The sequence below is a fragment of the Pleurodeles waltl genome, chromosome 5 (genome assembly GCF_031143425.1).
Source record: "Pleurodeles waltl isolate 20211129_DDA chromosome 5, aPleWal1.hap1.20221129, whole genome shotgun sequence".
NCBI lineage: Eukaryota > Metazoa > Chordata > Amphibia > Caudata > Salamandridae > Pleurodeles > Pleurodeles waltl.
The window spans coordinates 1,550,838,852-1,550,856,449 of record NC_090444.1 but is presented as its reverse complement, the minus strand read 5'-3'; the positions used below and the strand labels follow the sequence as shown (position 1 = coordinate 1,550,856,449).

Here is a 17,598-nt window from a genome sequence, read left to right as displayed (position 1 = left end):
GCGCGCCGGAAAACGACGCCCGACTTCCCCGCGTGGAAAAGACCGACGCAAGTCTGTGTGTGCTGAGGAGAAATCGACGCACACACCCCTTTTTCCACGCATCTCTTCTCCTGTGGCCCTCTGAGGAGATTTTCCACCAGAAACCAGGTACTTTGTGCTTGAAAGACACTGTATTGCATTCTAAAGGACTTAAGACACTCTACATCACTTCCCTGTGATATTTCTACAATTTTCCATTGCAACTTTATTCTTTTTGACCTACAATTATCCTGATAAATATTATATATTTTTCTAAACACTGTGTGGTGTATTTTTGTGGTGCTATATGGTGGTATTGTATGATTTATTGCACAAATACTTTACACATTGCCTTCTAAGTTAAGCCTGACTGCTCGTGCCAAGCTACCAGAGGGTGGGCACAGGATAATCTTGGATAGTGTGTGACTTACCCTGACTAGAGTGAGGGCTTTTGCTTGGACAGGAGGTAACCTGACTGCCAACCAAAAACCCCATTTCTAACAGACCCATTATGACTTCCCTGCTGGGCTAACGGGTAGAAACCAAGGCAGAGGCATTGTTGCTGGCTCGTAATCGAGCCAATGACAATGCTGCCACCGCAGGGGGCACCAGCACCCTCACAATGCTCACTGTCTGCACATGGGTGTATCACTGCCATCAAAAAGCTGGCAGAGAACAGATGCAGGGGGCCACAAGGGGGTGCCTGCACTGCCCATGTACTTTGCATTGGCAGTGCAGGGCTCCCCCTGCCCAGCACCCTCGCAATGCTCACCAGACAGTGAGCATTGCGAAGGTGCTGGGCAGGGGAGCCTTGCACTGCTGATGCAAAGTACATGGGCAGTGCAGTAGTGAGCATTGTGAGGGTGCTGGGCAGAGGGAGCCCTGCACCGCCAAAACAAAGTACATGGGCAGTGCAGGCGCCCCCTTGTGGCCCCCTGGACCTGTTCCCTGCCAGCTTTTTGATGGTGGTGATACAGCCATGAAAAGGCTGGCGGAGAACCAGGTCGTAATCGGCAGGGTGGCACTACATGCAGTGCCGCCCTGGGTGATTCTGACCTCCGCTACTGTCAGCTCGTCTGTATTATCAGTCCCGGCAGAGACAGTGGTACCCTGGGGGTCTGACCGCCAGAGCCGTAATGTGGTGGTTAAACTGCCACAGCAGCGATGGTCCTGACCACCACTGTGAGACTGGCGGTCTGAAGACCACCAGCCTTGTAATGAGGCCCTTAGTGTTTCCAGTTTTATAACAGGAGATAAAATCAGTAATCAGATTCTATAAAACCCCAGATATTTAACCATAGTTTGGAGAGACTCTGTAGCAGAATTTTCAAGCAAGCAGTCATGCCAGTTTGAGTTGATAAGCAGCCTCGGTTGGGGATTTCTCCTGGAGCGTTACAGAGGTGTGGCCTTCAGCTTGGAACTGCATATTATCCGGGCAAGAGTTGAGAGAGACAACTTCTAAACAGCTATTTCTAATTAGAGAATTTATGCCAATCAATCCTTCTTAAGAATCTCAATATATAGGTTGCTGTTTTCTGCTTTTGCAAAAACATTACATAACGCTTAAAAGTAACTGTAGGGTGTTAGGATGCTACAAATCATGTAAGGAATGATCATATTGTTTTCTCTGGCTGAAAATTGTTGCATTTATCTTATTCTATGTGGTTACCGTTCTTATTTATGCACTAGACGTGGGGTTTTTTAATGGACATTTAAAATTTATCCTCTGTTTCTTAGTTCTTTTTTGCGTGTATTATGCATTGATGAAAGAGGACTTGGAGTTCAACTGTACTCCTGAACTCAGGTAGTAAAACAAATTGTGACCTGAAAACACCATCTGCACACTACCGCTCAGTGTGTTGTGTATAGGTCGCAGTCCAACTGGATTTCTAATTCGTACTGGTGCAGTGAGTTGATTTCTTTCACCAGGGTGTTAGAAATCTGACACCTGTGGCCCGGGGGGGGGGGGGGGTAAAGGGGCGTGAGGGGGCACTGATTGTGACAGTTTGGCCGTAAACGCTGCCTACAGTGAGAAGTAACAAGAGAAAAAGTTGAAGAGGCATCTCAGATAGTCACAAACCCTTGCATCACTGCTCTACTATGTATTTAACCTTTACACTATATAACACACATTTTGCAATTGTTTTTAAAAGACTGTTGTAGAACATAATTTACCATATCATATATGTTTTTACCTGTTGTTGCACGCTCCAGTGATGAGTCTGTATTTTGTAGCTAGACAATTTTCAGGACATACTGGTGGCAGCATGTAAGGAAGACATCCTGATACATTCGCAATCATGGCAAGCATTTTCTCCGATAATCGATCTAGAAAAGAAATCAATCTCTTAGGTAATGTTTGCATTTGTATTCGGTTATTTAAGGCATTGCATCATAACTTTATCTTTCCGTTAGCGCAGATAATATTATCAGTCTTCTATAAATTTATAGTATTGAAGTAAATAAAGTATGAATTTATTTAGAACACAGAGAACAATAATCGCTCCGTCTACTGAATTTCACCTTCTTTTGGTAAAAAATTAAGAATAACTCTATGTTTACATGATTTACTGGACTTTGCTAATTCAATACAAACACGCCCTTTTATGACAAAATAACGGTGACCAAAATGCAAAGACTCATACAACATGAAAAGGTAATGAGACAAATGCAAATAAGAATGATTATGTGGAAAATAGCGCCATACATGTTAAGGCAAACTCAGAAATAAATAATATTTTATTCCCATTTCTTTCAGTTGATCAGGTCCAAACATGCAATTCCAGTACATATGTAACCACCAAAATAGTTAGGAAATAAAGTCATGTTTCTTTATCATAATGGATATTAAATACATCTCAAAACATTTTCTGTAGCATATTGACTATTCGAAATGGACAATGTATAGGTGAACTTGTCTTGGACAAAACGTAATACTCTAACAGACCTCAAGAGTCAGAGAGGCCCGAGGAATCGCCAATGTTGGATCCACGATGAATAGGTGGGTTTTGCAATGTGGAAAACTGATCAAAACATTGCCTCAATGGAAAATGCTCTCCCTTTTTCTCAAGCAATTTCTTAAAAGACATAAACATACTGCAGTGTTTTAGATTAGCCAGCATAGTTTATTAGAAGCTCACAACATGGCTGGTGTGGGTTTAACTTCAGACTGTTAGACTCACATAATTACATCCTGTTGGAAAATGGGTTATTGGTAAGGGCAGGTAGGTACCTGCACTTAGCAAGAGGCCACTAACCTCCACTTAGGTCCAGTTAGGTCTCAGTAAATTAAACCCAGCTCAACCCTTGGTAGCTTGGCAACGAGCGACAAGGCTTAACTTAGGAGACAGAGTGTAAAGCATTCAAATATCACAAAACAGTAATTAAATAAAACACAGGAAACAGTTTAAAAATCCAAAACCAATTTATAAACAATAGATTATATTTTTATCTTTAAAATGACACAAAAACAAATAAAATCGGATAAGGGGAACCGGAGATATGAATTTTTAAAGAATAATGTTTTCTTAGTGCCTAGAAACAAAAAGCGCCAATCGGGTCATCTGGTTGCACCTCGACCGGGGCAAAGTCAAAGTTTAAGGCCAACCGCAATGGAGCCCGGCTCGGCTACAGACCGCAGGAGGCCTCGGTCACAAGTTTACCTTCGCACTTAGTCGTTTTTCTAAAGATTTTCTTCAGCAGGACGAACCTGCCAGTCCAATCCGACCTCCTGGAGCCCTTCTCTAAATACACGTCGCAGGAATCCTCGTTGGAGATTTTTACCTTCGGACTTAGCTGTTTTTTCGAGGTGAAAATCCTTCGACCGGGGTAAACCTGGATCTTGATCCGACGTCCCTGGAGCCCTCCTCGGATACGCTGGCTGGGAGGTCCCGGTCAACTTTTTACCTTTGGACTTAGTCTCTTTTTTGGAGATTTTCTTCAGCGGGACGAACCTGCAAATCAGGCCGGGTCGCGGTTGAGGCAAGCCGGCTAGAGTTGCCGTGGCGGGTCGGTCCCTCTATGGAGCTTTTTTTCAAAAGTTCTCCAAACTTCTCCAAACTTCTGGGGCTTCTCCCAGATGTTCTTCTAAGAATCTTTTGGGGTCCACAGCTCACCCCAAGGGTCCACAAGCTCTGAGATGATCCTTGGGGGTGAGGAATACAACTCCCAGAATGCACCTGGCCAAACTCCTTTTTGGCCACTGGGCAGTGGTCAGCTGGTTGATTTCTTCAGGATTTGGTGCAGGGGACTCTGGTTAGCAATTTTTCACATGTAGCAAACAGGGAGTCCCTCCTTGAACCAGTTGAAGCCAGGCAAAGTCCTTCTTGTGGTGAAGCCCAAGTGTGCAGCTGGTGCAGTCCTTCTGAGTGCAGGTTCCAGGTGCAGGCCAGGGGTCAAGCAGGGCAGTCCTTTGGTTCTTCCTTTTTGGAATATGATGGGGATCTGAGGTGGGGGTGCAGGTCTGCCAGTTATATCTTTGCTCCTGGGTGAAAAACAGGGGGGTCCTGATTCTCCAATCAGGTGCAGGGTCCTTCCCACTGTGATGACCACTTCCTGGGAAGTGTGGCAAAAATCAATCCCAGGAGGCAACATTCATCAAAAATCTATCATGGCTGAATCAGATTTTTGGAGGTTACATTTGGCTGAGCCCACCCACTTGTGCGGCTAAAAATCATAAACACACCCCTCTCCTACCCTCTCCTAATCTAATCAAGGGGGCACCTAGTTGTTTGGGGTTGCAGGATGTGGGGGTGTTGCTGGGTTGTTCCAAATGTCCTTCTCTGCCTTTAAAGATCAGTTTGGCAGCCCTCCCCCTTCCTGCCTCACCATCTGCTGAGGGGAAATTCAGGCACATCTCTTTGTGTGAAGCCAGGCCACTTCACACCTCATCAAGGCAGCCTGGCCAGGCTGCCAGAGGCTGGCCAATCAGGGCACAGCAGCAAAAACAATGCAGGGCAGAAATTGGCAACTTTTCAGGTAAAGTTTAAAACTCTTTACCTGAACAAGTTATATTAAATCCAACAATGGAAGTTGTGGGATTTATTATAACAATTAATTTGATACCAAACTCTTTGTATCTGTCATTTAAGGAGACTTTAAAAATTAAAATAAAGTCTCCCCATTCTAACCTATGAAGGCCATTTACTACAATGAGGGAAAAACAAATGTGGCTGTTTGTACCTCACCAGGGCTTATAAAACTACTTTTATAAGGTCCCTACTTTTAGTTACATGGCACCCAGCCCTAGGGGCACATAGGGCACACCTTAGGGGTAACTTAAATGTAAAAATAAGGTAATTTAAGAATTTGGAACTACTTTTGTGCACTACCTATGCTGTGGTCCCTAAACCTTCATGCTCTACCATGTAATAAGGACTTATAGGTAGGTTAACTTAGGCAATTATAATTAGCCTAATTTGCATATCCACTTTACACAGAGCACTGGCCCTGGGACTGGTAAGCAGTACCCAGGGCACAGCCAAGAGTCAGTAACCACCAGTACCTGACCAAAAACTGTGGGGGTGACCAGGGCAAAAAGGAGGACTTTCCTACACAAACAAAAAATAAGAACACTTACTTTTGGGCTGTTACACCTGACATCCTGGGCATTCTATTCTCCCAAACAGAGTGCCTTCCCCCTCTTGTTTTGCTGAATTAGTTTCTGTTGGCATTTGGACTCTTTGCATTTTATCACTGCTAACCACTGCTAAAGTGCTTATGGTGTCTCCTTCAAACATGGTCAAATTGGACTACACCTATGTGAGCGAGAGGACGTGGATAAAGCAATCTAGACCGCGGTAGTCTGGAAAAATGTATTTTATTGAGGATAGAAGATGTAGTAGAAAACAGGTGAGTATTTGGTTGTGGGACTTGAGGGTGGGGATGTTCTTGAGGTTTGGTCTTCACTCTTCGTTTCTTTCTCCCTGGTTCACAGGTCGTCCCCGGGAAGTGCATGTGGAGAGAAGAGAATATAGCAGTAAGTGTACATGCCACCGGTCTCTATTTAGTCTCTGTATTCTCTTTCCCTTCCCTGACTCACTGGACTTCTTATGGTTTATTGTATTCAGATCGCTATAGATTAGTAGGTGTTATATCCCTTCTGTCTCTCGGTGCTTCCACTCCTGTCCTTTCTGTCTTGTATATTCCTTTAGTGCTTAATCGGACCTGTGCGTGGGTTTGCTGGTTTATTGTTGGTGACGGTGCTCTATAGTGACTCGTGGTAAGTATTTTATTCTTCCCCCCCTCCTTTCAGATTCTCCTCTTCTACATGTCCGTTTCTCTTTTCCAACCCCCTCCCCTTCCCAGTGCTCGTGCTTGTTATGTTTCCTTCTTTTTGTCCTACCCCCTCCTGCCTTTCCGTGCTTTCCGACCCCCGCCCTCCTCCGCTCTCTGTCTCTCACTCTCACTCTTGTTCAGGGACGTAGTCCCACGCACCTGAATGGCCACGCTTCTCCTGAAGCGTGGCTGGATGCAGGCACTCGTCTTCCCGGTTGCCTGGAACAGGAACTCCTGACGCTCGTCTTCCGTCTTCGGCTCCGGTGCTTGGATGGGACCGTTGTCTCCGACTCTCTGGCGGGTTCCGCTCCTCGGCTCCCACAATCACCTCTCTGTTGCTGGGCTTCTCCTCCTCCCCGAAAGGGTTCACAGCTCTTCCCTTGTCTCCTGGATTTTCCTTCAAAGCTCTGAACGCCGTAAAAGTATGCAGCAGCGCTTTTGAACTTCCAGCGCCCCGCCACTGCAGACCCTTCCACCAATCACGGGCAGGGAGCCTCAGAGCACCAGGGGCAGCGTCAGCACAAGCAGGAGCTGAGTGCGGGCGATCATGTTCCAGCCCGTCACAACCTAATTGGCACATTTGATTTACTTGTAAGTCCCTAGTAAATGGTACTGCCTTTACCTGTAAATTAAATTCTACTAGTGGGCTTGCATCACTCATTGTGCCACCCGATAAAAGTATCTTTTTAAAACATGTCTGAGACCTGCCACTGCAGCCTATAGTGCAGTTTTATACTGCTTTTTTGACTGGCTAAAATAAACCTTTTGCCAGGCCTAAACATTCCTTTTGTAAATATTTTAGCTCACCTCTAAGGTAGGCCTTCATTGTGCAGGGTGCATTTTAAAAGTAGGACATGTGTACTTAAGTTTCTCCTTTCAGTGAGAAACTCCTGAAGTCATTTTTCACTTTTCCAATGCTTACCTCTCCCATTAGCTAATTCTGGGTTACCTTATTACATTTAATAAGTGATAACTTTGTATTGGGAGCAGATAGGGATATGGTGTTTAGCTAAACCTATTTGTAATTTAAAACCTTCTTCCAGGGTGAAGTCTCATTTAAAATTACAATTCTGTTTGCATTTACTTAATCATGCGTGTCTTCTTCCAGTTCCAGACTGTAAAGGGCCCTGTTGCTGGGGTTTGTATCTTCTTTCCAGTCAATGACACAAAGTGGGGTAGGTTTGAACAAGAAAGATCATCCTGGTAGAATGACTGGGAAGGAGCTGTGACTAGCCCCACTTGCACTTCAAAGGGCTCTACCTCACACAGAGATATCTGACACCATGCCTGCCTACCTTTTGTCACCCATATGTACCTGTTCGCATGGACATTTACTTATGCAATAACTGAAATCCAACATTATTCCTGTGGGACTACAAGTACATAATGAGCTGGCAAATTTTCATAGTTGACCCTAACTTTAGGGACAATTTTAGCTTTGTTGCAAACAACTGTTTCAGGCACCTGTGCCTGGGCTGGTCACATCACTGGAATATGTGCAGAAGTTGACATGATTTGAAGAAAGAAATATTAAACGGCAAGACTTCAGTGAATGGCAAGGAAGCATTGAAGCATTTAGTAAAGATGATAAGAAATTTTGTGGCAGTTACACAACTACACAAGTTAGATAAGTTTGCCAAAAGCATTCATTTCTAGGATAAGAAGGTAACCTACCATTATCTTCGGGACAATTATTACAAGGAAGTCAGCCAGGGTAGGTACATAAACAGAGGCACAGGTGGAACCAGAAGGTTCACTACTTTTTCTGAATTCTCGGGCAGGAGTGGCACTAACAGTGATTCAGAGCAAACAAGCATTAGTGCCCACCACACAGGATCAAGGGCTTAACTATCAGGATCCATCATTGGTAATTTTTTTAGGTGACTTTTGATGGGCTCCTCACAGAGGGAGGGGACAGGACCAGAGGCAAAGGCAGGGAGCCACAATGGAGCTGCGGCTTGGGCAGGAAGAGGAGCTGGAGATCAATCTGATTGACAACAAGACAACCAAGGAGAGATACATACCCTGAGATAGCAGTACAGGTGGTGAGTACTTTCAATATGAGCCCTATTGTTAACCTTGTAACCATGTGCCTATGGCAGGAGAATAACAGATATTATCAAAGAGACTTTAATTTGTACAAAGATGGAACTCCATCAGTTCTTCAGGAAGGTCCGTTTTAGATATCATTTTAACAAGGTGTCTTCATGATTCTCTTTCTCTTGCATTGGCCTAAGGATGACCTCAAGCTTTGCATTCCCACACTCATCTCATATCTAATAAAGACTTTACTTTCGCTCAGGTGGTGCTTAGGGTTTGAAGAACCTCCAATATAAACAACAGTATGTGAAATATAACATTTCAAAGGAGGAGTGCTCTAAAATCTTTAAAAACAGAAAATAAAAATAGTTATCAAAGCAGCAGAAAAGGGAGGGGCAATTGTCCTTCAGTACACTGAGGATTATAAATCCAAGATTTTGTTCCAGTTGAGTGATGGTGATATCTATCAAAAAATTGAGAGGTGACCCCACAAGATATCTGATTAAGAGGGTGACAGAGTGATGGAAAGGTTTTTAGACAAGCTAAAGCATGACTACTTGAATAAGAAGCAGCCAGTCATGTCTACCATTTGTACCCTACCGAAAATCCATAAGGACATGAACAAACACCCTGGCGACCAATTGTTTCCGGCTGTAGATCTATTCTGGAGCCTCTTTGCAAACACGAAGATTCCCTTCTAAAACCTTGTGCTGAACTGCCTAGATCCTATCTTAGAGATACAAATTAACTGATAATTATGCCTTTGTCCCTAACAGATTTTGGTCACAGTGGATATCACTTCCCTATACACTAATGTTCCTCAGAGACCAGCCCTTGAGGTAGTCATAGGATGCTTGTTTCCGGTCCAGAGAGGACCTGGCCTGGCAGTTCGGGCTGGTCTGTTCACATGGGGCACAGGGTCAAGACTGATTTGTATATGCCCGGGTCTGAAATGGGGTGGCACGATGAGCAAAAAAACAATAAATTAAACCCAGATCTATGACTGGGGGTGAGTGTTTGCATTGTTCAGCACTCCGTCCATCATTCTTTTGTGTTGCTAAAGTTGCCCTAAGTGGGAAGGGTATGCCCAGATGTGGGTCCCATGCTCACCGTGCCACTGGATTCATGCTAGCCTGGCTGATGAAGGGTGATACCCTGAAACTGGTCCCAGGATGCTTGTTTCCGGTCTAGGGAGGACCAAGCCTGTCAGTTCGGGCTGGACTGTTTTTATGGGGAACAGGGTCAAGACTGATTTGCATATGGCTGAGTCCAAGCTGGGGTGAGCAAATGAATGATGGATAAAACCCAGATCTGTGACTGGGGGTGAGTGTTTGCATTGTTCAGTACTCCCTCCATCATCCTTTTGTCTTAACAAACTTGTTAAAGACATCGACTATCTATAGTAGTTTTTTGTTGTATATTTTTTATAGCCCTATCCATACTAGGAGGGAAGGGGATTTACCTCAATTATGCTGCAACCATGCCATTTAGAGCTTTATTGGGTGAGTGCCTCTTTCATAAAAAAGGCACTAAAGTGAAGGAATGTGATTTTGGTGAACTTGCTCTTTTCACATCTTGGAGTATTTGGGGATGTTTTTTACCCCAGGTGAGATGCCCAGGACTAATCTGAACCTATATCCACCATGAACTCCTTTGGTCAGATGACTGTGAGTGTTAATCTGTGCTTTTACACACCTAAAATTCTAAAATTGAATATCTCTGGTACTACCGATTGTATTTGTGTTGTTCTGGTATAATTATATTTATTAAAATTTACTCTACTTGTCTAAATTAGTTTGGATCTATCTTATGTTGTATTTCCACAGTATTCCTGTTTGTGTGCTGCATTAATAAGTTACACTTTGCCTCTATGTTAAGCTTGACTGCTTTGTGCTTTGGGTACAGGTGCTACTACACTTGCAGCCCTAATGATAACTATACCTCTGCATTCTTGACATATTTGAGGCTATTTCTGATCTAATAATGTCACTCCTAGACATTTCAAGGCATTTTTGTAGGCCTAATGCCTTCAATCTTTAAAGAATTGATAAGGTTGGTGGATTGAATTTTCCTCATTTCACAAATAGGACATATTTAAATGGAAAAATGCAAAAGGTATGCAAATTAACATACTTATAATAAATAGAATTTTTATAGGTGGTAATTATACTTAGGCATTGCAAGCATACAAAAGAAATAAAGTACTGACTTAAGTTAGCTTAAATACTGATGCCATATTAACTGTGATTCATCCGTTAGTATTGAAACGCCTGATCTTCACATTGAACTTGTGTTTTGCGCAATATGTTTTTCTCTTCTGCTGCAGATGCTGTAACTTTCCAGAAGCCTTTTTATAGCTTGTGAATAGACTTTTGTTATGTATTAGACAACTGACAGTGGGATGAGAGGAGATGGCTGGAAATAAGACTCATAGGTAAAACTGTCTGAACCGCAAGATGTTGACGAAGTATCTTTTAAAGTACTTGATTCTGTGGTCTATTGTGAAGACATGAGAAACTAGGGAGTTAACCTGCTCCCAGGGTTTGCAGAAATCTGATTGGATTCTGTATATGGGGCATGCATCAACTGTACCAAATTAGGTTTTAGCACATTTATGATAGCTCAGGCTCCTAAAGTAGGTTAGAACTCTCTTTCTGGTATTTTTAGGATTACCTTTCTTCAAGAGAGATCCCAGTTGAACCTTTCTATTTCCAGTGCTGTCTTTTGATTTATAGCTGAGAATAATTTCCAGTTTACACAATTATATATTGCTTAAATGCACAGACTTCAAGCCACAATATTATTATTCTCTCAGAAGAGCTCTTCATTTGGGTTTCTGAACTGACACCTGTTCTTGCTTACTGGAGAAAATGCCATTCTAATGCTTATTTTAGATTAGGGTAGGGGTTGGATTCTGTTTTCATTTTAATTCTTACTGTAATCACATATAGGGTCAGTAATTCATAGTGTGTTTTCATGACAGGGCTGTGCTTCATGGAAATGGTTCTTCCCATTCCACTATGCACCATTTGCTTCAGACTTCAAAGATATTACCGACATGTTTACAGAATTTGAGAAAAACACAAAGCCGGGATTAGGGGATTCCTTCATGCTATATTGTTTCCATTATATTTGTAATACTCACTAACTTGGTATTTTATCTACTCTTGAAATACTATTTAATGGTTTATTTGAATTTGTAACTATGATGACTAAAACTATTAACATTTATGGAATAAAACAAATTGAACTTATAAAAAAATGTTTATAACATCTTTTAACTCACTCCACTCTGTCTAGAAATTCTTGTGAGGTCTCAAATCAGTTTCACTGTTCATGTTGTTTGATGTAAATGTTTGTTCCTTCTCATTTCTTCTTGTCCATAAACACATTTCCGTACTACTAACACACATAATTCCCATGCCATCAGTATATTCACCATACTTCTGGTGAATCCTGTCAAAGTAGTAGCCCTCGCATAGTGGTGCACATCCACAATATATTATGCCCAATTCTGAAATAATTTTAGCTAGCATTGGCATACAAGTGGCTCACACTTAATTGACATAGCATTGTCATACAGGTGCCAGCGTAGTTCTGGTATAATTGTGGTGGAAAACCTGTGATATGTAATGATAAATGAGTATGAAAGCAGATTCTTTCCAGGTGTACAATGCAATACGTGAGTACTTGATGAAACTGATGAGCTAGTTATAATATTACCAGATATATTTTAGGGACACAATAATGTTTTTTGTCATTACAATGACAAGCGTTCATGTGAATTGGGCTTATTTATTTCAGATTAAACAACTATGGGGGTCATTTTGACCTCAGAGGTCTTTTTCCAAGACCGCAGAGGGACCGCCGTGCGGAAGACCGCCAGTGGTGCCGCTCGGCCTATTATGACCGTTGGCAGCTCTCTGTCCTTTTACGGATGGAGAGCCGCCAACAGCCATACTGGCGGGCGGCGGGGAAGTGGAGGTTGCTCCACGCCAACAGAACCCCGCTCAGCGAATCACGTCCTGTGATTCGGCGTGGCGGTGTTCTGTTGGCGGTGTGGTGTCGGCGGAGCAGCCCCCATGGATCCCGTCCCCTCCCGGAGTATTGTCGGACTAGGTAAGTCGATCGTCCGTGAAGGGGGGGTGAGGGGGTGTTGTGTGCATGCATGGGGGTGTGCATGTGTGTATGTAGAGGGGGTGTGTGAGTGCATGTATGCTTGCAGGGGTGTTGTGTGTTTGGGAATGGGTGCGTGTATGTCTGTAGGTATGTCTGTATGGGTGTGTGCGTGTATGTTTGAATTTGGATGTGCGTGTCTGACTGTGTGTGTGGATGTTTGCATGTATGTTGGTGTGTGTGCATGTATGTGTGTTGGTGGTGCCTGCGTGTGTGTCGTGTGTGTATGAGTGATGTTATGTTGGGGGTTGGGGTGGGAAGGGGGGTCCTGCCACCTTTGGGGGGTGGCAGGGGTGGTGGGGGTGTAGGGGAGGGAGTCGGGGTGGCGGGTGGGGGAGACCCCTATCAGTGCCAGGGAAGGAACTCCCTGGCACTGATAGTGCTTACCGCCATGGATTTCATGGCGGTTTCAAACCGCATGAAATCCATGGCGGTCAGCCGGGTCCAAATACCGGCGGCGGTATAGTGACGGCCGCCGGGCTGGAGACCCTGGTCTCCAGCCTGGCGGGCAGAACGGAGAACCGGCGGGTGACCATGGCGGTAACCGCCATGGTCATAATACAAAAAAAAAGACCGCCAGCCTGTTAGCGGTCTTACCGCCGCTTCTCCGCCTTCCGCCAGGGTCATAATGACCCCCTATATTTGCAAAAATAATATTTTCAGAACAGGCAAAATTATGTAAGGGTCACAATTATTGAATCTTCAAAAATTAATTAAATCTCATATTTGAGTGAACATTCATGCTGAGTTTGGAAAAATTAATGTTGCTCTTCATTTCTTTTTAGCTGTAGCCAATAGTAAATGATTTGTGTGGATTGATTTCATCCTCTATATTGATAACGCATTTTATTATAATATTACAACTGTTGTCTGAGACCTGAGCATGTAAGTCTGGTGAAACCTGTCTGCTCTCTGTCCGCTCTTTGATCTGAAACTAACTGAGCAATAGTATTGCCCATTTTCCCAATAGGACTTGCCAAGCTCCACTGTCTGTGGCCTGTGGTTGTGAGATTTGTGTAATTTTATTTTCAACCTGCCACAGGCGGCAACTAGATTTACTTTTATAACATAATGATAATGCACTTGGAAGGATGGGATGGAAACTGGAAGGAAGTAGTATGTAGAACATATATATATATATATATATATATATATATATATATATATATAGAATAATGATAGGTAATGAGATTGCATACCCAACTATTTTACCAGTCCGTAATTTTATAGCTCTTTAGAAAATGTTTAGGGAAATTATATGGAGAAAATGCATTGTTTTCTCCATTATTCAGAGGGTTTCTTGGGGATGGTGAAATAACTTCATACCGGAGCATAATGAGGCAGGGAGAAGTGCAGCACATGGTTGGCATGGAAAGACAGGACAGGTAGGGTGAGGAAGGAGATTGTTGAGCTAGCCACTGGGGCTCATTGAAATAAGAAGCCAAAATCAAGATGAGATAACATTTTTAGTCTGTTACTCATTTCAAACTTTGTACACAGAGAAGATATGAGTGGAACCCCTGCAAAATTAGAGAGTAGTTGTTAGAGAGGAAACACTCCAGTACAGAGGGCGCTAAAAAATGGTGCTTGCAGAAGGGAATTACACTTGAAGAGGTCCTGTTACAGATAGATACATCCTGTTGTGGAAAGGCAACAGGCCCCATAGTCTTCCTGTTGAACTGTAGAAGGAACGGAAGGAGTTTGCATAGGGAGGCTTTTATTTAATGAGACCTTTAGGAATGGGAGGGCAATACCAGAATCATAGAACAAGGCCAATGTTACTTTAATTTTAATGCCAAATAAGGATCACAGGGTAGTGAAGTTATACAGGCCTATTTCACTTCTAAATAATGACTAAGTATACACAGGAATCCTACCTAATAGAATGACTACCATTATTAAACAGATGATACAAATGTATCAAAAGAGGTGTTTCCCAGGTAGGCAATTGCATGACTTTTGATATCGTTAAAAGATATTGCAACTGCAAATGCAAGCCTGCTGGCTGTGATTATGATCGACACAGTGAAGACTTTTGATGAAGTCAGCTGGATGTCTTTGTGGGAGGTAATGGAGGTGGTGAGTTTATGTCAAGGCTTCACAGAATGGGATTAAACAACTATATAAAGCCTTGTGTGCTCAGGTTCTAGTGAATGGTTGTCTCTCAGGAAGAATATCTATCTCCAGGGGAACCCAGCAAAAGTGTACTTTAACACTGCTTTTGTTTGACATGTATTAAGCCTCCTGCACAGCTTTTTAGGGACTATGAGGATATTGTTCCATTCTTGAGTGGTGGGTTCATAAATGAAATCACCTTGTATGTGGATGATATTATATTCTTCAGTGATCTATATAAAACTGCTCCTTGAATGGAGCAGTTAATAGAAGGTTTTGGAGCCCTATCTGGTTACTCAGTAAACAAACCCAAGAATATGCAAGGGGTCAACACGTCTCTTACAGGCTTGATCCAAGGTCAGATATCTGGGAACAGAGGTGGTCTCAAGATTAGAAGGCATCCCTAAAGTCAATATAAATAGAGTTCTTAGTGAGGTTAATGTCCTGTTGTGCAAATGGGACAACACTAACTCGATCTACAGGAGGGTAAACCTTATGATGATCATCTTTATGCCTAAACTAAGGTTCCTCTTCAATACTATGCCATTAATATTTCAACTAGTTTGTCAGATAAGACACAAGGGTGATTAGCATCATTTGGTTTGGGCTAGAAAACTCTGAGATTGGCTTGGAGGAAACTAAGGAGGAAATTGGAGAATAGGGGGTAGCTTTCTTGATATACAAATGTATTGTTTTGTCTTTCATTTTAAAAACTGTAGGCTGTTACTGGTTGATTATGGCAATTCCAGTTGGGGGAAGTTCTATTGGAGTATGACTGTTGAATTGGGACAGGTAGGTTTCTTATTTAGAAATGGGAACCCCAAGTTATTTAACAAAGTACAGCTAAAGGTTTTAAAGTCCTTTTTAGTGGTATCCTGTAAGATGAGGAACCTGCTAGACGTTGATTACTATTCAGATTTTGCTCCCATTTGGAAGTCATAGGGAACCCAGAGCTTTCTAGGTGATAAGTATGATTTAGATCTTGGCAGCATTATCACTGTCCTGTAATGGCAGCATACCTGAGTACTCCGTCAAGTCGACAGAGGTCCAACTCATATTATGAAGTTTTGTGGCTGAGCCCACGACCACCAGAACGGAGTACTACTTAGATGTAACCGTTCTGCAGGTGGTGTACTTGCAGTGGATTTCTGATGGAGGGAGATGGTCGTGGGCACCAATGTACAGTGTGCAATGGCAGTGGCAATGGAAATAAGGGAAGTAACACACACACCATGTTTATTGGCCACAGATGTCCACCAGCATGAGAAGGTATACCAAACACTACAAACACACTAATATCCTTTGCCATTCCACTCCAACATAACATGTTCATGCCAAAAACACACATTGCCATACATTCATTACACAACATGCACACAGCATTGATACTACACCCACATACAACACAACAACTACCACAATCACACACTCACCTACACAAACACACTCACACAAAAGCACAATTACACACACCATGACAACGACTATAACAGCAACACTCACCTGAATGTTGAACACAGCAAGACATCACAACTCCATGGATACACAACAAACACTGGACCCACATGCTATTGCCACACACATTGACACAACCATATCGGGTACTCCAGCTCCCTCCACCCCAGCAAATCAATTCACTCTCACATACATACATGCACTGACTCACATGCACAACTGGAATCACAATATTACAAGTGTAGGTCCCATTGCAAGGTGCACACATGGAGATAGTTGACAAGTGTGATGTTATTGTTATTTTGGTGCAAGCATTCATTTGGTAAAGAATGCTCACACCAACATAACAATTGTGCATGCCATCAATTTGTGTTTTATACAGGTATGTCCCCATCAGTGTCTGGCACAGAAGTTCCGCAGACACAGGCATGTCACAAGAATGCAGTGACCTAGCTCATGTGCAGTGCCCAAACAATGCACACAAATAATGTGGAATGCTTACCTTCGAGTCCAGTGATGGTGGGGTTGTGTGTCCTCTGTGGTCCAGTGGCAGCAGCAACTGCAGGTCTTGTCCAGTCACATCCAGTCGAAAACGGAAGTGGAAAGAGGAAAAAATGGAAGTTGGTACCTCGTTTGCCCTGCAATCTACCAACTCAGGCATGGTGGTATGACTGCCACAGTTGGAGTGGCAGGAAGACCCATTGTACTCTGCTCAGTGGGGAAAGTGGCTAGAGTCCTTTCGCCAGCCACTGTCCCCAGTGGCGCTGTCTATGCGGCTGGAGATTTCTGGTGAAGTCAGTGGGATTCTGGCAGTCTTTTACCAATGGCCCCACCAACATCTAAATTGGCAGTCGGACCGCCAAAGCAGTAGATGGGTTTTATAACCAGAAACTGCCAGCGGGACCGTTACCACCAAGATCTAAATCAGTCCTTCATCACCCGATTTTTAGGGCTGGAAAATAACACTGGGTCAGTTAAGAGATGGTCCCAACCTTATCACGTGGGAAACTATAATGGTGCAGACTTGTGCTAGATATCTAGATTTAAGCACTGCCAGCTATAATTGTGGTGGGAAAATAAGAGGTGGTGGGGAATAGAACCATGGGAGTTTGGGAAGGTTGCAGTTTGGTATTGGGAATGGGTGAATGCTGATGACCCAAACAAGGAAATTACAGAGCATGAAAGGATACTTGTCAACACAAGAGCAGAAGAGTTAATGGAAAGTATCCTTTAATCTTCTCTATACTAAATTTGCCACACCAAAGAAAAAACATTTCTAAACTCTGCACAGGATTTATTGGATGCCGGACGAGCTATTGTGACTAAACCATGAGAAAGTCTAAAGATGTCAGAGATGCGGGGAAGGCAGTGCTAACAATATTCATATGTTTGCAAGGTGTCCAGCACTTCAGAGCTACAATAGGTAGGGAATAAGTGATGTAATATTGTATATCCTAAGCGGAGAGTGGAGGTAAGTTCATATCTCACTCTCTTTGACATCAATTGTCAACTAAATAA

The 17,598-nt window shown here is 43.0% G+C and overlaps 1 protein-coding gene across 1 annotated transcript in view; it reads right to left on the bottom strand.

The window, feature by feature from the left end:
- The window catches only part of TPO (thyroid peroxidase), a gene marked incomplete at its 5' end in the record, with an annotated part of 635,329 nt that overhangs the window by 567,462 nt on the left and 50,269 nt on the right, over positions 1 to 17,598 (bottom strand). Inside the window, one exon of the mRNA XM_069236627.1 lies at positions 2,214 to 2,346. Within this exon, the coding sequence (XP_069092728.1) occupies positions 2,214 to 2,346 (133 nt within the window). The remainder of the gene's footprint in view (positions 1 to 2,213; positions 2,347 to 17,598) is intronic.